General features: G+C 38.1%; 3 protein-coding genes across 6 annotated transcripts; all 3 read right to left on the reverse strand.

Annotated features, from left to right (window-relative positions):
• Positions 6,630-9,666, reverse strand: LOC109949898 (KRR1 small subunit processome component homolog). Its single transcript, XM_020566783.1, has 7 exons — positions 9,210-9,666; positions 8,498-8,574; positions 8,247-8,354; positions 7,836-7,925; positions 7,345-7,392; positions 7,216-7,260; positions 6,630-6,959 (listed from the first exon to the last, which is right to left on the reverse strand). Exons 1-7 carry the CDS (start codon positions 9,298-9,300, stop codon positions 6,801-6,803), a joined length of 618 nt encoding a protein of 205 aa, XP_020422372.1. The 5' UTR covers positions 9,301-9,666; the 3' UTR covers positions 6,630-6,800.
• On the reverse strand, positions 14,527-19,558 carry LOC109949772. Of its 4 annotated transcripts, XM_020565980.1 has the most exons (6): positions 18,937-19,558; positions 18,071-18,195; positions 15,511-15,600; positions 15,141-15,189; positions 15,005-15,049; positions 14,527-14,929 (listed from the first exon to the last, which is right to left on the reverse strand). In XM_020565980.1, exons 1-5 carry the CDS (start codon positions 19,043-19,045, stop codon positions 15,042-15,044), a joined length of 381 nt encoding a protein of 126 aa, XP_020421569.1. In that variant the 5' UTR covers positions 19,046-19,558; the 3' UTR covers positions 14,527-14,929; positions 15,005-15,041. The 4 variants fall into 4 exon arrangements, with proteins under 4 accessions (XP_020421569.1, XP_020421567.1, XP_020421568.1 ...); XM_020565978.1 differs by lacking the exons at positions 14,527-14,929; positions 15,005-15,049; positions 15,141-15,189; positions 15,511-15,600 and adding an exon at positions 17,308-17,976 and having other exon boundaries at positions 18,937-19,082; positions 19,160-19,558; XM_020565979.1 differs by lacking the exons at positions 14,527-14,929; positions 15,005-15,049; positions 15,141-15,189; positions 15,511-15,600 and adding an exon at positions 17,308-17,976 and having other exon boundaries at positions 18,071-18,147.
• LOC18775022 lies at positions 19,857-24,020 on the reverse strand. Its single transcript, XM_007204930.2, has 2 exons — positions 23,464-24,020; positions 19,857-21,817 (listed from the first exon to the last, which is right to left on the reverse strand). The coding sequence occupies exons 1-2, from the start codon at positions 23,573-23,575 to the stop codon at positions 20,217-20,219; spliced, it is 1,713 nt and encodes a 570-aa protein (XP_007204992.1). The 5' UTR covers positions 23,576-24,020; the 3' UTR covers positions 19,857-20,216.

Raw genomic sequence — 24,593 nt, forward strand, 5'->3', positions numbered from 1 at the left:
ACCAGTTCAATTTCTTTTGCTTGAATGGCTTCCCTTATAAAATGAAATTTCCTGCTGATGTGTCTTGTCTTTTGGTGATGAACTGGATTCCTTGCCATTGCAATTGCAGAGGTGTTGTCACATAGAATTGGAGTCCCTTCTACCTGTACTTCACCAAAATCTTCAAGCACAAATCTGAGCCACTTAGCTTGTGAAGTTGCTTCTGCAGCACTCACATACTCAGCTTTGGCTGTAGATAAAGCAACTGTGTTTTGCTTGATGGAATCCCAAGAGAACATGCCTGAGCCTAGTGTGAAGGCATATCCTGAGGTACTCCTCATATCATCCTCACTCCCAGCCCAGTCACTGTCGCAATACCCAATTAGAGTAGCTGTTTTCCCCTTTGCAAACTCAATTCCAAAATCTAATGTGCCTTGTATGTATCTCAGCACCCTTTTAGCAGTTCCCATGTGTTTCTTTGAGGGATTGTGCATAAACCTGGCAAGCAAGCTAGATGCAAACATGACATCTGGTCTTGTGGCAGTTAGATAAAGCAGACTTCCTACAATCTGTCTGAATTCATTTTCATCTGCTGCTTCACTTCCATCTTCTCTACACAATTTCTCATTCACCACTAATGGAATTGCCACTGACTTGCAGTCTCTCATTCCAAACTTCTCAAGAATTTTCATGGCATATTTCTTTTGATGAATGAAAATATGCTTATCAGTTTGTTCCACTCCCATGCCAAGAAAATGGTGTAACAGACCCAAGTCTGTCATCTCATAGTGTTGCATCATATCTTGTTTAAACTCTTCAAGCATTTTAGGACAGCTTCCAGTATATATAATGTCATCTACATAGAGTGAGACAATGATAATACCTGAGGTGTCACTTGTTTTGATATAGAGAGTAGCTTCACTTAAGCTCTTCTTAAAACCTGCAGTGTTGAAATAGGCATCTATTTCATCATACCAGGCCCTTGGGGCTTGTTTCAGTCCATATAGAGCCTTGTTCAACCTGTATACCTTGGTTTCCTTGCTCTCTTGAACATATCCTTGAGGTTGTTCAACATAAACTTCCTCCTTTAGAATGCCATTGAGAAAGGCAGACTTCACATCCAGTTGAAATAGGTTCCATTCCTTTTGTGCTGCAAGGGCTATCAAGGTTCTGATGGTGTCAAGTCTTGCCACAGGGGCAAATGTCTCATTATAGTCGATTCCAGGCTTCTGTGAATAGCCTTTAGCCACAAGCCTAGCTTTATTCTTCTGCACAGTACCATCTAGGTTCAGTTTGACCTTGTAGACCCACTTAACACCAATTACTGGTTTGTCAAATGGCCTGTCAACTAATTTCCATGTATTGTTCTTCTCAATCATCTCGAATTCAGCCTCCATTGCACTTCTCCATGATTCATCCAAATCTGCTTCTTCAAAGCTGTCAGGTTCTATAATGCACATGTTGCATTATGTCATGATGTCATTAATACTCCTCCACTTGTGAGGTGTGTGATCAAACCTTTGAGTCTCATCAAGCATTTCTTCCCCTTGAGGTTTAATTTCTTCTTCCATCTGCATTTGAGTATCCAAAAACTGAGATTGTTCATCTAACACCCTCTGTTCAGTTTCTGCAGTACCTTGATTTCCATTTGGCATAGACATTCTCACATCTGCATTGCTAGGATTCTCCCATTTCCATGAGGCTTCTTCATCAAAATAGACATCCCTAGACAAGATAATCTTTCTAGTCTTAGGATCATACAGTCTATAGCCTTTTTCACACAATCCATAGCCCACAAAAATGCATTTGTGACTGTTTTCTTCCAACTTGTGTCTCAAAACAGAAGGAATAAGTACATGACATAGGCATCCAAACACTTTCAAGTGTGCAATACCTGGCTTTCTTCCTGTGTAGGCCTTAAATGATGTCATTTTCTTAAGAGACTTAGAAGGATACCTGTTGAGAAGGTAGACTGCTGTATGAACAGCTTCTGCCCAAAACTCATATGGAAGACTCTTTTCATGTAGCATAGACTTTGCCATCTCAATTACAGTCCTGTTCTTCCTCTCAACAACTCCATTTTGTTGAGGGGAATATGCTACAGTCAGCTGCCTTTGTATTCCAGCCTCACTGCAGTATGCAAGAAATTCATTTGACATGAATTCTCCACCTCTGTCACTTCTAAGTGATTTCACCTTGTGTCCACTCTGCAATTCTGTCATTGCTTTGAACTTCTTGAAACATTCAAAAGCATTAGATTTATTTCTGAGAAAATAAACCCAAGCCATTCTTGTATAGTCATCAATGAATAACAGGAAATATCTGTTTTCTGACATTAATGCAATCTGCATTGGACCACAGATGTCAGTGTGAACTAATTCAAGTGGAAACTGAGCTCTCCAAGTAGATTCTGCAGGAAATGAGTCTCTATGCTGCTTTCCCAGCTTGCAGCCTTCACAAACTGCAAAATCCTTCTCCAGACTAGGCAGTCCATGAACCATGTCTTGATTTGCCAGCATCCTGATGCTTTGATCATTAAGATGGCCCAGCCTTTTATGCCAAGTCTGCAAACTGTGAGTCACACTTGCTCTCAGCACCAACTGAGTAGCAGGTACCATTGTGAGAGAGAAACACCTATTGCTAGTCATTGGAACCTTAGCTATAGGATTTTGCAGTGACCAATCATCAAAAATTGTCACCATTCCCTTTCCAAATACTAAACAATACCCATGTTCCATCATCTGACCAACACTGAGCAAGTTCTCTTCTAAACCAGGCACCAACATCACTTCTTGTGTGTTTTCTGCCTGTCTTGGTTTCTATCACAAGTGTGCCTTTTCCTGCAACTTGAACTGTCTCTCCAGTCCCCATTTTCACCTTAGAAGTTACATCCCTTCGAATATCTATCAGTAGCCTTTCATCTCCAGCCATGTGGTTACTACAACCACTGTCCACATACCAAGAATTGTTCAATTTCACACCTGTCACGGCATTGCATGCATAAAACAATGTTCCAGTTACTTCAACCTGATTGGCATAATTCACCTTCTGCACAGGTTGATTTCCATGGCAATCTCTAACCATGTGACCAAACTTTCCACATCCTCTGCATTTTGGTTTTCCTTCAAACCAGCACTTGCCATAGTGCAGTTTTTCACAGTGCTTGCAAGGTGTTTTAGTTCCATCATTTGATGCATTTGGTTTGGGATTAGAATTGGACTTGTTATTCCAATTCTTCCCATTTTCCTTCCAGTTCCTCTGAGACTTGTTACCTCCAGAAGAACTTCCATTCTTAGAGCTTTTACTCTCTATGTTCAGGCTAGTAAAAGCCTTTTCTGTGGAATTTTCAGTGTGCCTATCCAATCTGAGCTCAAAGTTCTTGAGAGACGCAACCACTTCTTGAATTTCAAGAGTGTCAAGATCCTTTGAATGCTCAATCACAGAACATATAGAGTCATAAGATCTAGGCAAGCTAATAAGTAATTTCTGCACAACTCTTTCTCTAGGTAACTCTTCACCATAACTTTTCATTTGATTAATTAGATCAAACAGTTTAGCAACATAACCAGATAATGACTCACTATCCTTCATACGAGTGTATTCAAACTCTCTACGTAAGCCTTGTAGCTTCACACTTCGTACCTGTTTATCGCCTCTAAACTCCTGCTTCAGAATATCCCATGCACCTTTTGAGGTTTCTTCATTCACTATTTTGGGAAAAATTTGGTCTGAGACTGCACCTTGGATCAGTCCAAGTGCACGAGCATCTTTCATCAAAATCTCAGCCGATGTAGACTTCTCTTCTTCAGCAGCTTTAGATCCTTCTTCCTTTCCTTTTTCCTTCTTTGGATCTGAAGCATCAAAACCATGTTCAACCAAATCCCACAGTCCATGAGATTTCAGAATGGTCTTCATTCGAATGCTCCAAAACTCATAGTTTTCTCCATTGAAAACTGGTGTAAGAAGCTCGGAAGAGCTTGATCCTGCCATGTTAGACATCAGACGCAGCTAGAAAAGCTTCGTGAAGTTTTGAGTGAGCTCAACGTCAGCTCAGCCAAACACCAGCTCGATTCTCACAAATTCACGCCCAACAAACAATCGAACCTGGCTCTGAGGCCATGTTAGAATTCTCTGTCTGTATAGTATTTTCAGATTAGGAAGAGGTGTATATTCTGGAGCTTTTAGCTAGAGAGAATGAAGCGAAATGGGGAAGGCACTGTTCTATTGAATTCTTACAATCTGCAGCTTACATAGTGTGTCTGACAGAGAGAGAAATGTGATTCTCTCCTAACAGAATTACAGCTGTTACCCTATTAGGTGCTTACACGTGTCATACCAAATCTAAGCTAGAGAATCCACCTAGACTATGATCTAATGGTTCTCATTACATCATTTAAAATAGACTTAACAGAAAATAGAAAATGACTTCAGCTCTAAGAAATCTGTAGAAGGATTATATTTCAACATACGTTACCATCATTGGCTGCTACTCCTTGACCGTGATGGGGATCTTCGCCAACCACGTTATCATCACTGACTGCTACCTGACCCTCAACAACGGTTCTACCACCGTAATAATCATCTATGAATACACCGTCATATTTAAGTTGTTTGTAATATGATGGTGATTCTTGTCCAGGTTGTTCATCCGTTGTACTTAAAATCACAAACTATATTTATGAAGTAAGAAAGAAAAGAAGCAACAATGAAAAAGATATGATCGAGAAGAGAAGCTTGTGTGCATGCACAATGGGGGTAGAGAGAGAGGGCTGTATATATAATAGCTCTGTGATCAAGTAAATCACTATCTATTTCTTCTTTTTCCTTACTGTTTTGGGATAATAGCTCCTGACTTAATTACACTTTTTGATATATCCCAGTTTGTTTTGGGATAGTAGCTCCACACTTGCCCTTTTTTATATGGCGGCTTGGGATAGTAAAGCTCCTCACTCGCCCTTTTGGATATCCAGTTTGGTTTGGGATAACAGCTAGCCCCTGACTTTGGAGTACATACCAAACTATCCCAAATAAGTGTCTTGAATGGTTGTGCCAACAGCGATTCCTATAGAAGCCCAAATGTGTGCTATTGGTTTGTCTTTGGCTGTTTTTAAAAACAAAAAGCAAATCAAAATTAAAAAAGAAAATTTTGAACCCAGCATTGGTCTGTTCAGCATATGTGTTCCAAAATTGACCATGTACCCACACCAAATCCAACCCTTCTAATGCATCAAACCCAGGAAAACATATTGTTCAAACCTAACCCACTAAGCCACCACCGCCTCGCCACCGCTCTCCTGATTCACTGCCATTGCAGATATATGTTTTCCTTGCTTAATCTTAATATCCATATGAGAACAAATTTTTTTTCTTTTTCTTTCTGATCATATATCTTCAATATTATTTGAATGCAAAAAATATAGCCACATTTATGGCCATATAGTTGATCGTGGAATTTTCCTTGGGCAATATATGTGGATATTTATTGTCTTTTTTATCTGTCTCATTGACCTCTTTGGGGAGCCGGCGGTCTTGAGTCCTACTGAAGCCATTTATGGGGGTGTGCAAAGTGTATGAAACAACGAGTCGTTTTATGGTGAGGGTGTCATATATGGATTATAGATGTTGACTTCTATTTTAGCCACATGATTCATCTGAATAGTAACCTCACTTAAGTTTAATATGAAATGATCTTGTGACTAATATGAAGGTCCGAAGGGTTCATATTTGGCATATACGGAACCGCGATCGAGGGAGGCTTTTCTTCTTTCCTCGGCTTTCCTCACTTTATCGCACTCGATGAAACGGAGAGCAAAAGAACCTTAACTTTAGCAAACTAAGAGACAAACAAGGATGGGAAGCTACTCACCCTCGTTTAGTAGAACCTAGTGAGGGAAAAGCACCCGCTGCTCTTGCTATAATAGTATTATAGTAAGGCACGCTACTCCTTCCTTTAGGAACAATGGCCGACTAGTCTCTTACACAAGTATTGATGGAGTCGTACGCATAGCTCCCTGTTTCTTTTTTAGTGTACATACCTCGGCTCGGGGTTTATTCTTTATTAATAAGTGGTTTAGCACCTCACTATAAAATTTCGCATGAAAACATAGTAATATTAGCAAAATGGGCTGCATGAAAGCCTTTTGCATTGGAGCCTAATAAAGTCGGGAATTATACTCGCAACGCAAAAGCCTGTAGATTCAGTATTATCAAACCAAAATCCAACGTCGGAATTACCGTAATGTCATAGAAAAATAAAACATATTTCCACCAAACTCTCACTGCATTATGCTGCATTAATTAAAATAAAAATAAAAGCTGTATAGGTGATGAATTGAGAAAAGCCAACAAACTATCTCCCATCTGTCGTCGTCAATACACAAATAAAGGACTTGCCCTCCTTTCATTTATGTTAGTCTTTTTTCCTTCAATATTTCAATTATTATTCTACGGGCTAGATGGCAGACCAGAGATAGCTTATAGAGGCAAAAGCTGGTTCAGCACTTACACGATGGGATCCCCAAAAGTTAAAAACAAGAGCTGCACTGCACTCTGATCTGATTGGTAGAGTATATTATTAACTACTGTACGTAGATGATATTGATTAGTGAAAGAATTAAACACTTGATTACATCGAAACACAACAAATTAAGCATCTCAACAAGTAAATAATATATTTCTAAAATACAGAATCCATCCTTCAATTCCTAGTTTTTTAGTTATATAATTGATCATCTTGTAGTGTAGTGTAAACTCATGGACTAAACGACCACAATTGGAGCAGCAGAACCCAACATTCAATCTCTCAACCTCCAGATTATTCATCATAATCTCAACCCCTCAACGCCCTTAATTGCTTGAACATAATTTGCAAGCCTCTTTACACGATGTGCCGGAGGCATATTATGAACAATGCAGTCTTCCACAATACTCCTAACTAGCTTCAATCCTTTAATTGGACCCATCGCAGCAACCATGTCATTCTATTCATTTACAAACAAATAAAAAATCATTAGAAGTCATATTTCTCTTCTCACTCCACCTGTGTAGGAGGAACAAATAAAATAAATTTACAAATTTGAGAATGTGAAGGTAAAAAGTTCCACATTGAAAAGTTAGAAAACCTTGTAAGGACTTATAAGGAGTTGGGCTACTCACCCAATTACCAATTGGTTTTGGGGTGGAACCTCAACTTCCTTCAACAAATACAATGATCAAAAGTAGGGAAAAAACACTAACATTTGGGCGGAGATAAATGGAACAGCCTGTCAGTTTTTCAAGTTCCTGCATTCCAATTACATTATGAGAAAAGAATACATAAACGACAAGCAGAAAAAAGTAAACATGATATAGAACACTTGTATGCACCTGTATCGGGAGAGTCGTGAGCAGTTTCTTCCGGGAAACATACTTATCCTGCATAAACACATTACAAGATATTAGAAAAAAAAAAGAAGAAGAAGCAAATAACTGAGCTTTTGCATATTTCCATCATTACGGAGAGCTCAGGCTCTTCATGTGATAGAGAGCATAACACCAGAAGTTTTTTAACACCATCATCATTACAGACATCCAAGAAGTTTTTTAATACAAGTGATATTCTACTTTAATTTAATCCAAACTATGCGGAGGGGGATTCGAACACGGATACAGAGTGGGAATAAGTCATATTTTATTGTCACATTAATTCTTTTATCACCACACCCTAACCAATTGTAAACCTTTTTAAATTCAAATGTCATGCTATATAGTACTCTTGAAAATTTAATGATTCTGCATCATAACTACAGAAGAATGCTTATGAGAACATAAATAACTACACACAAACAAAAATTGAAGGAAATTTAAGAAATACCCACCGTCTTGATCCCAAATTTTGAGCAAAGCCCACCTAAATGATACCCAGTGTAGATAAGGTAACATGGCATTCCGTACGTTACTTTTAATGCCTGGATCAAAATGTTGCACACTCAAATCAGAAGTTCATTAAATAGAAGAAAGCTCTATAAAATAAAAAAGAAAGAAAGAAGAAGAAATCAGTTCAATGAGAACAGAAATCCTTGGAGGATTCAAGCAGAAAGGAAAAGTCACAATAAGTTTCTATAATTAATAGTAGATAAATTGAACTTGAGCTTTCCATTGAGATGTAAATATTCTAAAATAAAATAAATATATATGCGATTACCGTGAGAGAAAAAGGAATAATCACTCTTGAAGAATAACTCGTAGGTTACCATAAGAAACAATAAGAAAATATTTGACATTTGTACCTGACGTGGAGGAACTTCTGCTGCCAAAAGTCGGATAAGATATCTAGAATTGAGAATAGCGTATGGGTCCTTAGCCCTGGTTGTTGTGAATGTTATGAAAAACTGATCCTAAACATGATAATAAAAATAAAAAACAACTTAATATGTGCATAAGCATAACTAAAACTACTCAATATGAGAAAAAAATAATCATACATGGTTTGAAAAACAAAAACACTAATCCATATAGTTCAACATTTATTATAAAATACCATATCCAATTCACATGAAATGCCATATTCTTCTAAAGATGATTCCAGCACCGGCCACGCTTCTTGCAAATCTGTTGCTGTTAAAAACCATGCAGAGACTCATAAGTAAGAAAGATTTGTTCTTTAACATAATTATCATAGTAATAATCACATTTGCTGGCCCGCCCCACTTCAGATTTAAAACTTAAAAATAAATTAAAAAGGTTTGTCCTAAAATAAGTTTGAACCCCAATGGGAAAATCCCTCCATGCCCCACCTCATCTCCCATTCCAGGACTTACTCCAGTCACCCTTCTCTCTCCTTTGTCTTTCTTCTAATTATTTGGTTCTTCTAGATTCTTTTATCTTGCTCACAGCCCACCCCACCCTACCACAATCAGCGGCTGCTTCTGCTTCTTCTTCTGTGAGTTCCCTGCGGCCTCTGATAAATTTATTGCCTATGGATTGTTTTAGGATTTTTTTTATTTATTTATAAATTTTTGGTTTCTGGTTTTTGTCTGATTTAGGGTTCTAAATTAGCATAAGTATTGTTTAGTCAGGGTTAGATTATGCTTTCACCTAGGGATTCAAATTAGGCTATGACTTTGGGGTTGTTTCTTTTAAATTCTCCCAAAAATATCATAATCGTTGCTAGAACGAAAAAAGAAAAGGAAATTTTCATGAGCAGGCTAACAAAACGGAAAAAATAAGAGAATAAGAAGAGAGAAAAGTACTCGAGCGTCTACGAAAAGGCATAAGGAGAATGCTGTAATCAATTGGGCTATCTTTGTTCGATGCAGGGGGGCCAGACTTGTCCATCTCCATGTGGTTGATGCTTGGATGTTCACTTTGTTATTCATCGCTCTTGTTTTGAAACCCTAGGCACAGACAGAGAATGAGTTTCTGCAGTGAATAATAATAGGGTAAATTTTATTTTACTACCCGGATGTTTACCAAAGTTAAGAGTTTAACTACCTAAGTAAAGGACCTATTAGTGTGGTAGTTTGAAGTATTTACTCCCTCAGGCAAGGTTCTGGGTTCAAGTCCTAGCAACCGTGTTGTGTATGTGAGTTTAATATGCTATCGCCCCTTTCAATAGGAAAGGTTCTTTTAAAAAAAAAAAAAAAACTAAAGTTTTTTTTGGTGTCATATCCAAAATGAATCCGGATCCTCTGCTTTGATTTTCTCTATCATAATTTGCTTAACTTTTCACCATATGACACCTCATTAAAATTTAATATAAGAGATTTAAAGTTTGACACGTCATCTCTAAAATAAAAATCTAATTTACCATTAATTAAAAAACAAAAAACGAACCCTAATTGAACTATCAAGAAACTTAAGTCCTGCAATTTTTTTTGGTATCTCCTTTCTCTTCTTTCGTTCTCTACAGCTTTTCAACCCAATTGCACAATTAATTAATTTTTTTTAATGGGAGAAAATGCAATTTTCTTATTTTGTATTGGTTTGATTAAAGACAACTTTTTGTACTTCTTTTGTTGGTTTGTTTGCTGTAATCCTGAGTCTCTTTTTTTTTCTTTACTGTGCTCCCTACGCCCTGTTGGATTTGATCTTTTAGACTTTTTTTTGGCTTTGTTTCTCCTGATGATACCAAAACATTGAAATCCAATTCAAAGCCAGACAGAAAACCAACTAGTTTCGGTGAGAAAGGGGAAGTTCTGAATTGTTGCAGAGATAGGAAGAAAACCAAAAAAACATAGAAGATCATGTAGAAGGGACCAATAAATAAGAGCTTGTAGCTGGGACAAAAAATAAGAGAAAAGTATGCCATCAAACAACCCCGGAATCCAGATATATTGAAACATGATTTCTCTTTTATCTAGAGGAAAAGCACGCCCTCCGTTTGGATGAAGAAATTGAAACTTACATAGAATTTTAAAATGACGGAATTTCGATTTCCATCATTTCAATTTATGGCAATTGAAGATTTTAGTGTTTGGATTTATGTATGTTGAATTTTGTAAATGACGGAATTTTGTACATAGTACTATGGAAATTGTGAAATAACGCCTATTTTGATGGAAATTAAACTCGAGAATTTGATGCTCCAATTTCCATCATTTTTTCCGCGCTTCATTTAATAAATTCCGTGCTTAACTTGCCAAACAAAGGAATTGTCAATTTCTCCTCTTAAATTCCCAATTTTTAGCTAAATTCCAAGCTGTTTTCTCTCATCCAAACGAAAGGCAGGAATACCTTTTTTTTTTTTTTTTTTTTTTTTTTTTTGGGTTTTTGAAACCACCCTCTTCATGGATATGGGAAGTTATTTTTTTTATCTTGTAGAAAGGAAAGAGAAGAGATTACAGAGGTTTTGGGAAAGGAAATCTTGCAGAGGTCGTTAGTTGTGTTAGGGTTTTTTTTTTGTTTGTTTTTAAATTCGTAGTAAATTGGGTTTTTGTTTTAAAGATATATGTCAAATTTTAAACTCTTTAGATTAAATTATAATGAGTTGGCGTGTTGAGAATAAAAGTCAAGCAGATCATGTTAGGGAAAAGCAAAGCAGCAGAGGATCCGAATCCATTTATAGAATAGGTTTGCGTATTTGTAATGGTAATCGTCTTTGATGGTAACGGTTATGATAATGAGTTTTGATGATTGAGGTCATCGCCTATTGGGCTTTTATGAAAAAAGACCACTTCACAATCTATTTCAGTTAATTCACTCAAAAATAAAATACATATTATTTCTTTTACATAAGCGATTTTAGGTAACGAAGGAGAGGGCCTGGCTGCAAGGGTTATTGATACACAACAGGTACATAGGACAATATCTAAGGAAGAGATGTTGCATCTTTTTGAATTCGGTGATGATAAGAACCATGAGCTTGGCCAAGATAATGGATGCTCGGACCAAAATATTGCTAAAATATGAAAACTATGAGAGAATATTTGTTTGTGGGAATTTTCTGTGTATTCTTCTCCTTGTAGGAGGTCATATTTATAATACAAGGAAACCTGAATGGGCAAGTAAATAATAAATTCCTAAATCTATTTGCAGTAGGAAATCAGGAATTAAAGTAAATCAATTACAATTATAATAGGAATTCTTGGTTTCAAGAAGATGTCGATTCTTTCGTTCAGCAACACCATTTTGTTGTGGTGTCTGAGGACAAGTCGTCTAATGGATAATTCCATGTTGTTGGAAGTAAGCCTGAAAGTCATGATTGACAAATTCTCCACTATTGTCTGAGCGAAGAATCTGGATTTGAGCATTAAACTGAGTTTTCATCTGTTTGTGGAAGGACTGAAAACAGGAAAACACTTTGTTTTTATTCTTCAGCAAATAAAGCCATGTCATCCGTGTACAATCATCGATGAATGTGACAAACCATCGAACACCAGAAGGAGCAGTGATAGGAGAAGGTCCCCAGACATCAGAGTGAATTAACATAAATGGAGTAGTCACTTGTTCGTACTCAATGGGTAGGGCACACGGTGACTCTTGGCCAAAATACAAGTATCACATGTGAAGTCAGAGTCCTTGAAACCTGAGAATAAATCTGGTATAAGATGCTTCATATAACTAAAAGATGGATGTCCCAATCGACGGTGCCACAACCAGATTTGCTTTTGTTTGCTATCAAATGGATGTGTCACGCTGTTAGCCATGCCGGGACTGAAGTCATCGACATAATATAGCCCCCTCTCTTAGTACCACGACCAAGAATCTCCTTAGTGTGAATATCCTGAAGCAAACAAAAACTCTGGTAAATGAGTACACAACAATTCATTTGTTCAGTAAGCTAACTAACTGACAACAATTTAGTGGATAAAGATGGAACAAGCAAAGTATTAGACAGTGTGAGAGAGGATGAGAGTGCAACAGTGCCAGCCCCTGTCACAGGATAAGTAACACCATTGGCATTTGCAATACAGGTTCGTCGAGGTTGTGTAGTATTCAAAAAATCATCAGGATCAAACGTCATATGATCAGTTGCACCAGAATCAATTATCCAGCTCCTGGAATCAATCTTATCGGAAGTATGGAATCCATAACTAGTACCATTACTTGTCATATTACATTGTCCTTGATCTATAAGAGTAGCCTACCAATTGGGGTAGCCATGCGATTTAAAACAAGTCTCACAAGTGTGTCTCGGGTCACCACAATATGCGTAATCTGGTCCATGTGTCGGGGTCGTTAGTCTAGAAGTCATAATCTGTGCAGCGGAAGATGCATAGGATACAAGTTGAGTAGGAATTGAGATCGGAATCTGAGCCTGAGTCGGGGCCGGAGTCGGAGTCAAAATCGAGATCAGGGTCTGAATCAGAGACAAATTCGAGGTTGGGGTCATCATCGGAGTGGGGGTTGGGGTCGTCTTCGAAGTCGGGGTCGGGGTCGTCGTCGTCATAGTCGGGGTCGAGGTCGGGGTCATCAAAAGAGGATCCTGATTCTGGATCGGGTTCGGGGTCAAAGTCTGCATCTGTAGGAGCGGAGCCATCTGGGCACTCAACTCAACGATGGTTGGTTGAGAATGAGAGAAGGAGTCGGTGGTGCTACCTCCATGAGGGTTGAAAAAATCATCACCATAGCAGCGGCGGGGGTTTGAAACTAGAGTCAACAATTCCAAGATCGCCGCTCTGATACCATGCTAAAATATAAAAACTATGAGAGAATATTTGTTTGTGGGAATTTTCTGTGTATTCTTCTCCTTGTAGGAGGTCATATTTATAATACAACGAAACCTGAATAGGCAAGTAAATAATAAATTCCTAAATCTATTTGCAGTAGGAAATCAAGAATTAAAGTAAATCAATTACAATTATAATAGGAATTCTTGGTGTGTAAGGAAAGTAAGTCAATATCCACAAGTCACGCCAACAAATATGACTGGTGAAGTTGAAATTTTGCCTCAACACAAAGTGCCTCTTTCTCAAGGAAGTTGCTCTTTTGACAATGCTAATAGAAGGTTTACTTGGCAAGCACCATCCAAGGTATGTTTCCATGTTCTTAGTATTTTCATAATCTATTGGTATATGATTTGGTTGCCTGGTTACGGCGGCCACCGTTGGCAACTTTACCCTCCTCACTCACTCTCTTACGGATGAACTACCTCGTTTTCAGGTCCTGCCTTGCCCTTTTCGATATCCAGTTTGGCGGCTTGGGATAGTATAGCTCCTCCTGACTTTGGAGTAAATATCAAACTATCCCAAATGAGTCTCTTCAATGGTTGTGCACGTACCAAAATAAGATTTGCGAACAGCGCTGCGGTTCATATAAGCCAGCATTTGTGCTAATAGTTTGTTTTGGGCTGTTTTTGAAAGAAAAAAAGAGAGAGAGAGAGAGTTTTTCTATTTGAAATTTTGAACCCAGCATTGGTCTTTTCAGTGTTCCAAAATTGCCCATATATGATATACCCACACCAAATCCAACCCTTTCAAATTGAAACCCAGGAAAACCTAACCCAGTCACCGCTCTCCTGCCGCACTGCCATTGCAACATGGGATGATATGTTTTCCTTTGCTTAATCTTAATCCACATGAGAGCAAAATTCTTTTTTCTTTTTTCTTTCTGATCTTGGGCAATATATCCGGATATTATTTGAACGCAAAAACCTAGCCACATGTATAGCCTTGACCTTGGGCAATATATCTGGATATTTATTGTCCTTTTTTTTTTTAATCTGTTCCATTGACCTCTTTGGGGAGCTGCACTGCATGAAAGCCTTTTGCATTGGAGTCAAATAAACTTGGGAATTATACTCTCAATCTCAACGCGAAAGCCATGTAGAGGCAGTATTATCAAGGCAAATCCAACGTGGAATTACCGTAATGTTATATTTAAATAAAAAAACATATTTCTCCCAATATCTCGCTGCACTATGCTGCATTAATTAAAAATAAAATAAAAGCTGTATAGGTGATAAATAAAGAAAGGCCGTCGTTTATACAAACAAGAGACGACCCCACAAATAAAAAACTGACTTGTCTCCTTTCATTTATGTTGGAGTCTTTTTTCCTTAAATATTTCATTTATTGTTCTTCAGGCTAGATGGAATAAGAAAGAAAGGCAAAAGCTGGTTGAGCGCTTTAAAGATAAAGAGGGCCAACTGCACTGCACTCTGATCAGATAGCTAGATAATAATACTCTACTGTAGGTAGATGATATTGCTTAGTGAAGGATTAAACATGTCATTACATTGGAATACAACAAATTAAGCATCTCAAAAAATAGATGATAAATTTCTCAGAAGCAGAATCCATTCATCAATTCCTAGTTATTTAGTTATAGAATTGATCATCTTGTAGTGCAGTGTAAACTCATGGATTAAACGACCACAACTGGAGCAGCAGAACCCAACATTCATTTTCGAGATTGTTCATCATAACCTCAACGCCTCAACACCTTTAATCGCTTGAATGTAATTTGCAAGCCTCCTTACACGAGGTGCCGGAGGCATGTTATGAACAATGCAGTCTTCCACAACGGCAACCTGGACGTGTGGGGAGACCAGATAAAATAAATTTCCAAACACAACCATCAAAAGTAGGAAAAATAACACACTAACCTCTGGGCAAAGATAAATGTTACAGCATGTCAGTTTTTCAAGTTCCTGCATCCCAATTACATTGTAAAAACAAAAGAACAAATATAGAAACGACAAGCAAAAAAATGTAAATGTGATCTAGGACGCTTTTATGCACCTGTACCGGGAGACTCATGAGCAGTTTTTTTCCTGAAAACATACTTATCCTGCACACAGACACATTACAAGATATTAAAAAAAAAAAACATATAACTAAGCTTTTGCATATGTCCAGCCTAACGAAGAGTTGTTGGGTCATAATTTTTGTAGGATAGAGAGCAGAACACCAGAAAGTCCATATTCCTCATTATTGCCACATTAGTTCTTGTATCACCATACCCTAACCAATTCTAAACCTTTCTAAGGTGAAACAACAACTCTAAATGCCATGTTATAGTACTCCTGAAATTTAAAGATGCTGCTTCATAACTACATAAGAATGCTTAAAACGAAATAAAAAAATAGAAGGAAACTTAAGAAATACCTACCCGCTTGATATCAAATTTTTGGCAAAATCCATCGAAAACATACCCAGTGTAGACGAGGTAGCATGGCATTCCATTCAGTACTTTTACTGCCTGGATCAAAATGATACTGAAATCAGAAGTTTAATAAATAGAAGAATTCTTTTTTCTTCTTTTTTTTTCCCTTAAACAGTTCAATGAGAATAGAAAACCTTGGAGGATTCAAGCAAAAAGGAAAGCCAACGTAAGTTTTTATAATTTAAGTTAGATAAATTGAACATAAGCTTTTCATTGAGATGTAAATATTCTAACATAAAATAACATATATAAGCAATTAGCATTCAGCGTCCAAATATGATTGGCATGCCGTTGCCTTGAGGGAGATGAATTACATTGAAGTAATAACTTACTAACTTAGCAAATCAATTGAACTTGAAGAATAGATAGGTTACAGATAAGAAACAATAACATAAGATTTGACATTTGTACCCGAAGTGGAGGAACTCCTGCTGACAAAAGTCGAAGAAGATATCTAGAGTCTGTTAATGTGCAAAATGGTAAACTGATTTAGTATGTAATTGTTGGTTTAGTGTTATACTTAGCTCATAGGCTAAGCTGTCTATAATAGTCAAAACGGTTTGTTAAGTCTCATAGGACTTGACTGGACAGGTGTCATAATCTTACCCATAGTGTAGTTGGATGGTTGAGATTGAAGCTAGGATTTGTCTAGCTCTCTCTCTCTCTTCTAACTGTAATATGAGCTGTGAGTGATACAGCTCGATATACACAACAACAAATATACGAAAAAGTTTTTACAGAGCATTATTATTCTCTTCACTCTCTTCTTCAATATTCTCAGTTTCCTCCATTTTTATCAGTAGCTTATTAAACACTAACATGGGATCAGAGCCAGGTTGGGTCTGAATTTCTAGGCGTTGTGACTGTGAGGTTGGGTTTGAATCTCTGAGCAAAAGCTTGTTGTGTGATTCTTGAGCTCAAATCAGTACTCTAGACTAACATGTCTGGATCTGGAGGAGGAGAACTCAGGGCACCCATTTTTAATGGTGAAAATTTTGATTTCTGGCAAATCAAAATGAAAACCATCTTCCGTTCGCACGAGCTGTGGGATCTTGTGGAGAATGGGTACAAAACTCCGACGAAGGAGGCGGAGGAGCTCACGGAGGCAGAGAGGAAGCTGATGCGTGAGAACTTGGTGAAGGACGCTAGAGCTCTAGGTATCATCCAAGGGGCTGTATCAGATCAAATTTTTCCACGAATTGCAACTCAGGAATCTGCAAAGGCTGCGTGGGATATTCTGAAAGAAGAATTTGTGGATGATAAGCAGGTAAGATCTGTGAAACTTCAAGGTCTTAGGCGTGATTTTGAATATACTCGGATGAGTGATAATGAATCTTTGTCTGGATATATTGCTAAGTTGTTTGATCTGATCAACCAAATGAGGAGCTATGGTGAGGATCTGAGCAATCAACGAATTGTTCAGAAACTGCTTATTAGTCTGCCTAAGTCCTATGATAGTATTGCAATTGTGATAGAGAATACAAAAGATTTAGACACTATTGATGCTCAGGATGTTGTTGCCATTTTAAAAGGATATGAACAGAGGCTTGATAGGCATGGTGACAATAGTGCAGAGAAGGCTTTTGCTAGCTTCAACGTTGGATCAAAGGCAACACGGTCTAATAGTCACACCAGTAAGTCTCAGAAGAATGCCAAACCACAGGGGCAGCAATGGGGCAACAAGGGTGATGGAGGTAATAAGTCTAATTCCTCTGTGAAAAATGAGACAGACAACACTGGAAATAAATGCAAATTCTGTGATAAATTGCACTATGGAGAGTGTTGGTTTAAGAACAAGGTCAAGTGTCACAAGTGTAACAAAATTGGGCATATTGCAAAATATTGTCATACAAACAAGGCTGTGCAGCAGGTGAACTGTGCTAATCAGGTTGAAGAAACCGGAAACTTATTCTTTGCTAATCATTCTGGAGAAGTAAAGAAGATGAGTGATGAATGGTACATAGATAGTGGATGTAGCAATCATATGACATCCAGGGAAGACTTGCTTGTAGACATTGTCAGAGGAGTGAAAGCAAAGGTTCAAGTAGGCAATGGAGTTTTAGTTGAAGTGGCAGGAAAAGGGACACTGATCATTGAAACAATGAAGGGTAAGAGGTATATAAAGGAGGTTATGCTTGTACCTAGTCTAGCTGAAAATTTGCTAAGTGTAGGACAGATAACAGAGCATGGCTATTTTCTTGTATTTGGAAATCACAAGGTTGACATCTTCGATGATAGTTCCCTAAGTAACATGGTGGTAAGTGTAAAGCAAAAGGGGAACAGGTGTTTTCCTTTAACTTTCAACACAATCAAGGAGATTGCCTTGAAAACAAATGTGCAAGAATGCTCCAAGATATGGCACAAGAGGTTTGGGCACTTAAACTTTCGAAGCCTCCAGCTGCTGCAGTGATCCTAACCATGGTTATAAAAAAAAAACTTAATATGTGCATAACTAAAAATACTCAATATGAGCACAAATTTAAAAGCAACATTTATTATAACATACCAAATCCAATGCACATGAAATGCCATACTCTTTTAAAGCAGATTTTAGCACTGGCCAAGCTTCTTGCAAATCTTTTGCTGTGAAAAAACAACGCCAAGACTCATAGGTAAGAAAGCTTTGTTCTTCTGCAAAATTATCATAGTAATAGTCATATTTAAGAAAACTCATGAATGGAATAACTTAGATGGAAAATTAAACAGAAAATAGGACACAAAGATGAACGAGTTAATTTCATACACAACAACCTTGACAATTTGAAATAGTCTAATCCCTTTTATTTCAATTTCAGAGACGATTGTTTTACTTCATCTGAGTGGCCCAAACACAGCAAGGAAGAATTACAACACCCAAGTTTACCATAATTTTTATTTTCATCAGATATCTATGATCAGAATGAAACAGATTGGGTCAGCAGTCAGAACCCAATATGTATATATAGGTGCATGAGAGAGACAATATATTAAAGTGATCAATGATTTCTTCTAATTATTTGGCTCTTCTAGAGTCTTCTATGTTGCTCACATCCAACCCCCCACCCCAAGTAGCGGGCTGCTGCTGCTTCTTCTTCCGTGAGTTACTGCTGCCTCAGATAAATCTTATTGCCCAGGTACCTACTCGGGAATTTTTTTATATAAAAAGGAAAAAGAAAAATAGTCTTGGTTTTTGTCTGATTTAGGGTTGTAAATTAGCATAATTTAATCAGGGTTTTAGATTTACTTTAATTTAGCCATTAAAACTAGGCTACGAATTTCATCCATCAATCTCATATAATCATTACTAGAACAAAATAAGAAAACGAAATGTTATTTGCAGTAAATTGATGAGAAAGGCAACAAAAAGGAAGAATAAGAAGAAGAGAGAGATACCCGTGCATATATTAATGGGCATACGGAGAACGCTCAAATCATATGGGCAGTAAGACTTGGCCTTCATGTTGTAGGCGATTATCTCCTCCATGTTGACCTTGTTTGTCATCGTAGCTAATTGTTTGGATACTTGTTCAATCCCTAGCCTACGCACAGACAGAGAGAATGTTTGGGTAGTTGTTGAAAGCCTAGGCACTGACAAGGCAGAGAGAGAGAATGTTACCCTTGGCACAGACACAGAGAGAGAATGAGTTTCTGTCAACGCCGTGAAAACTAAGAACGTGCTTTTTGGTGGGGTATTTATACGAGGGTGACGTGTCTATCATATTTATATGGGAAAGGCTGAATGCGAGAGAAAAGTATTTGCTGGGGAAGTCCACATAGGCCAATGGGTTTTGATGGGCTTTGGATTTCGAATAGGTCTGCGTATTTGTAAAGCTAATGGGTTTTGACGGTTGAGGTCGTTGCCTAGACTATTGGCTTCTATGAAAAAAGACCGTTTCACAGTTTATTTCAAGCTAATTGACCACCCCTCCCCCAAAAACCCAAAAAGACAACACATTGTGTAAAGAGAACATTTTAATCATTTTTCTAAAAAAAATTTTAAAAAAAGAAGAAAAAAATACCAACGACATTCGGAGAAGCAAGAATTGAACTTAGAGCCTCTAGTGTAACGGTAAATACTCTTAGCACTCAAACTCCTTGCAATGACAATTGTTTTCAGCTAAGGCAAACGACCTTGGTTTAAATTGGCGAAAATTGCAAAGTACACCATATCATTTCTACCCTACTAACATGACAAAAAACATCCAGGGCATTTTTGAATATCCCACTCCGTTTGTGTTTGTGACCTCCCTTTCTATGCTGGTAGGAGGCACAACTATGAAATCAAGGAAAGACCTGAGCTTCAGCATTTGTATTAAACAAAGAAAAAAAATTGTGCAGGGATTTCTTTAAGAATGTTTATTCTGCATGCAGCATGCTCTGCATTGTATTGGATGAACCTAGCTGTATACATTGGATTTAAGTTATTGTCTGCCCAAGGGAAACTCGGCTGTAGTGAATAATAATATACCACACCCTATGACTGTTAAGTAGTCGCAAGTCTGCTGCATACACATGCAATTGACATTTCAAACAGAGAGTGCATCCACCACCTCAATATCTTGCAATATTATCCTACTTTCCCAAACCCTTGAAGGTAAAAGGGACTGTGACAATCTCGAAGATGCAAAAACTTCTTGCATGGTTACCCAAAGAAAACCAAGGAAAGAAAATCATTAGCATCTTTCATCTCCTAACCAATTGTCCTTTTCCTTAGGGCCTGTTGGCCCTTCCTCTCCATAGAGTTGAGTAGGAAACAAATCAAATAGGTTCTCCACTGAGAATCGAACAAAGAATGGAAGATGATCAATCAACTTATCTAGTTCCGATCGAGAATCATACACAATGGTAGGACCCCAGTCACTCATATACTGCAACCAACATGGTTCCGAAATAACACCATCACCAAGGTACTCAGCTGCTACAATTTGATACTTGGTGCTCGAATCAATACAAAACTTGCTCCGAGCAGCATCATTCCTCACTCCAATGTCAAACTTCGATGACCCCTGAAGGTAGGTTCCAGGATGGGGGTAGCTACTATGACCATATTTTGAAGAATAAACAATTGGCTTATTCCCTTCAATGAACTCTAAGTCAGAAACATCCACCCATCTACCACCACTGTGCTCTGAGAAATACGCTTGCCAGAGTTCTCCTGTGAAGTTGCTCACTCGTAGAGTGAAGTGTTCCCAGTCACCAACATGTTGCCCTATCTTGTTCATTGCAATACTTACTAAACCAATCTTAATGGTGGCTGGTCCGTTGAAAGGACAGAACACCCACATAGCAATATCAGTAAAAGTTCCCCCTAGAGCCGGTTTTACATGAACATATAGCTCCGCACTCTCTATGTTTCCGCCCTTGAGATGATTTCTAGCATCATCGTCATTTGGCAAATCTATCCAAAAATCACTATCGTTTTCCCCTCCACTAGGCAAATTGGAGCCTCTGTAATCAATGGGTTCACCATTCCCAGAGTCTTCGTGGTACAAAAGTGCCCCATTTTTGAAAAACCATTGCACTGATGATGGCAAATAAACCTCATCAGGATGGAAGAATACCGTGGGGCCATAGTGCTCAATGAGCGCATGAATCTGGTTCAGATTTGGCATTGCATGTAGGGACGAATCAATATTCTTCAAGCACGCAACTTCTAGTTCATCATCAGAATCCAGGTAGGTACTGCAAAAGAATGTACCAACTGAAACACCACTACACAACATACCCCGTTTGCAGGGTCTTGTGTTCCACACCTGAAATTGCTCCTCCGACAACTTTGAATCCATGGCAAGTACCCGATCACGTGTTTCACAAGCCTCTGTAAGATCTTCTCGTACACATCTCACTTCTTCAGGTCTGGGCTCCTCGGAGTTGTCAGTGACCACAAAGCCCATGGCCTTATAACCCACAGGTGGGTTTGGCAACCAAATATAACCACACCCATTTTTATTTGAGTCCGCATTCCAGACTAATGAGTAGTTAACAGGCTTTCTCAAAGCTGGTAACTCTAATACTGAGTCTTGGGTACAACCATCTTCCAGACTTGTGGCAACCGTGTCACGAGCCACAAGAACATACCCTCTCAAAGGCTGATCATTGGGCTGGCAGTAGTAACCGAGGCAAAAGAAGTCATCAGGGATCCCTGCAGGTCTGTAAAATGTGACACCTTTTGATTTTCCATGCAACAGATTACAGCTCCAGATGCTCTCAAACTTGGTGATCTGGATAACTTCAATTTCTCCTAGGCACATTCTTCCAGTAGCAAAACCTCTGCCTGAAGAAATGACAGTACACATTTGTCAGAAAATGGGCTCATAATGATAAGTTAATATTTATAATGACGAATACAGATGCAGTGGGCCCTACAAGAGTGTCCCTCAAATAAGCTTACTTGAAATACAAAACGGAGTGGGCCCTGCAGGAGTGTCTCTCAAATAAGCTTATTTGAGGGATCCCTCAAATAGGGGGAGAGAGAGAGAGAGTTTTTCCTTCCCCTTTGGGCCAGAGTTCACACAACGCATCATTTTTTAAAGAAGGCTTTTTATCGCAAATGATCCCTGAGGTTAATGGTCCTTAAGGTTACTCTCTATACATCCCTCCCCCCTCCGCTCCCCTCCGTCTCCCCCTCTTCTCTCTCTCCCCCTCCGCCCTCTTTCTCTATGTTCTCTCTCCAGAGCCGCAACACGACTCTCTCTCTCTCTCTCTCTCAAAAGAAATAATCAAGAAAAGAAGATGGCATCAAATGCAAAATTGGTCACGGGCATTGAGTTGAGTGAGAGCAGAAGAAAGGGCTCTTACACTGCCAATGGTTTCCCTACCCAAAAAAAAATTCAAACTTTAAATTTAAAACACTTGGGTATGGGATTTGGGTGTTGGGGTGGGGTGGGTTGTGGGTGGGGCTGGGGTTGAGGGGTGATTTGGTTCGTGGAAGGGAGAGAGAGATGGCTGCAATTTTTATTTTATTTTATAAATTGAAGTTATAATCTCCTTTATCTAATTTCTTTTTTTAATTTATAGATTTTAATTTTTATGGTATATTTTATTCATCAAAATCCACTTGGCTTTATATAATTGGATGTGTGGGCTCCATATATGTGCCATGTCAGCACTTTAACAGAAAATTTGACGGAAACTAATGGTAGGGACCAATTTGATGTAGGGAGAGTAACCTTAAGGACCATTAATGTGACCCAAAAAAAAAACATTAATGATGAAAAGTGATAATTTAGGAACCATTTGCAATAAAAAGCCTATAAAGAACTTAAAATTGAGCTTCTACAATGAAGTTAAAGTTAGAGACAAACTTCAAACTTTTACATGCGACTAAGGAAGAATATGGAAACTTTCAAATTCCAAAAACTCCAACTTTCAAGGCATTTCAGGAATTTGTTGACCATCAAGTTCGTTCATTTCATTGTTTTATTTTTTTACTGGCATGAAGGTGAAAAGCATATACACAGTGAATCAGACTCATTCAAAATTTCAATTGTTCTAAGATGAGTTGTTTATCTTCTTTCTGGGATGTTTGAGTGGATGGGGCAGGTTTTCCAATATGTGGAACTCAAGTTGCCACCGACCACGGCCGGTAGCTTCTGGGAAATACCAAAAGCCCATTATTTACTCGAAACAAAGACAACAAACTAAGGACCACCAACTAAAGAAAAAAGAAAAAGAGAGAACAAGCATATGCAGAACATATTCTGATAACCCCCACCAAAAAAAAATAAAAAAATAAACAGAAGATGAAAGAAATCAAGACAAATACAATCTTAGCAAAGCTCATGAAGCCATCTGAATGCAAATAATTCTTCTTAAGAAAATAGAAACCTTCATTTCTTAAAAGAATAATAAATAAATAAGGAAACAAATTGCAACATATAACTGTGTAAGTTGAGGAAAGAAAGGAACTTAGTGGCATACCTTGAGGCCAGTGTGGGAGAGGTGAAGGCAGAGAGAAGGGCTCTGGCTCAGAGTAATCATACAACTCATAGTCAAACTCACTGCTCCAACACCAAGATTCACACCCAAACATCTTAGCTATAAATAAGCTCTGCCAACTCTCACAAATTCAACAACCCACAAAAGTATTTGTCTTCAAGATCAATTATGGTCCTCAGTCTCTCAAATTCTTCTGCCCATATTTACTAACCAAACCCTCAAGGCTGAAGAAAATTTAAAAGAGAAAGAAGGAAAGAAAGAAAGCTCTTCCCTCTCCCCCTCACTCAATCAGCCAATTTGTGCTTGAAACTTGAATTATTTGTGCAAGGGAAGAGAGCACAGAACCCGTGAGGAAAGAGAGAGAGACTTCAAAAGAGGTTGAGTGGATAGAGAGGAAGCTGAGAGAGAAAGAGAAAGAAGAAAAAGGAAAAGAAGGGAAAGGACGTTGTTGAATGCTTGTTTTTGTCTGCTTTGCGTACAATTTTCTATTTGGAAATTGGAAGGTGGGCTTTGTTTCAAGCTTTCTTCATTCATTTCGGAAGCCAAAACGACCACCAATAATTGTCTCCCTCCAACTTGATAAGGAAAACGGTGAACAGTCCTCTCTCATGACTCATCATTCGCAACTCACTCTCCATTTTGTCGAGGTTGTGACCACGCTCCAAGTTATTTAATTTTACCAAACCAAAAAATGTATTTCATTTTATTTTGGCTTCTTTAAGAGGTGTATTTCTGTAATTTACTGAAGAAAAAAAGAGAGCATAAAGATAGGATATTCTAAACAAAATAGTTTGTTTTTCAAGTTATCATCAACCACCTTAACCACCTTAACTACCTTTTTTGTTGTTGTCAGAATATTATTAACCACCAAGCTTAGATGTTAATAATCTCATGCTCCTAAATCAAGTTGGGTTTCACATTATGAGTGTCATATGTTAATTATAGTTAACTAAATAGATTAACTGCAGCATTAAATTTAGGCGGCCATAAAATATGACACTTGAGGATATTGTCAATGGATTTTTGGCGTGGAGTTGTGGCTGAACCCTCAATCAAAAGTCTAAAGCCGCCTCACCTGACTTCGCTTAAAGAAAATTAATACAGAACGAACA

This window comes from Prunus persica, chromosome G6, assembly GCF_000346465.2.
Source record: "Prunus persica cultivar Lovell chromosome G6, Prunus_persica_NCBIv2, whole genome shotgun sequence".
Lineage (NCBI taxonomy): Eukaryota > Viridiplantae > Streptophyta > Magnoliopsida > Rosales > Rosaceae > Prunus > Prunus persica.

What these genes read in the sequence shown, in the direction of transcription:
- LOC109949898 (XM_020566783.1), bottom strand. Translation starts at nt 9,300, where the DNA reads ATGGAGATGGACAAGTCTGGCCCCCCTGCATCGAACAAAGATAGCCCA. An exon ending in GCCTTTTCGTAGACGCTCGA is followed by an intron (nt 8,575 to 9,209) that starts GTACTTTTCTCT and finishes GGTTTTTAACAG; the next exon opens with CAACAGATTTGCAAGAAGCG. An exon ending in CCATTTATCTCCGCCCAAAT is followed by an intron (nt 6,960 to 7,215) that starts GTTAGTGTTTTT and finishes GTAAATGAATAG; the next exon opens with AATGACATGGTTGCTGCGAT.
- LOC109949772 (XM_020565978.1), bottom strand. Translation starts at nt 19,045, where the DNA reads ATGACAAACAAGGTCAACATGGAGGAGATAATCGCCTACAACATGAAG. An exon ending in GCCCATTAATATATGCACGG is followed by an intron (nt 18,196 to 18,936) that starts GTATCTCTCTCT and finishes ATAATTTTGCAG; the next exon opens with AAGAACAAAGCTTTCTTACC. An exon ending in TTTCATGTGCATTGGATTTG is followed by an intron (nt 17,977 to 18,070) that starts GTATGTTATAAT and finishes AACCATGGTTAG; the next exon opens with GATCACTGCAGCAGCTGGAG.
- LOC18775022 (XM_007204930.2), bottom strand. Translation starts at nt 23,575, where the DNA reads ATGTTTGGGTGTGAATCTTGGTGTTGGAGCAGTGAGTTTGACTATGAG. An exon ending in TCTCCCACACTGGCCTCAAG is followed by an intron (nt 21,818 to 23,463) that starts GTATGCCACTAA and finishes TCATTTCTTCAG; the next exon opens with GCAGAGGTTTTGCTACTGGA.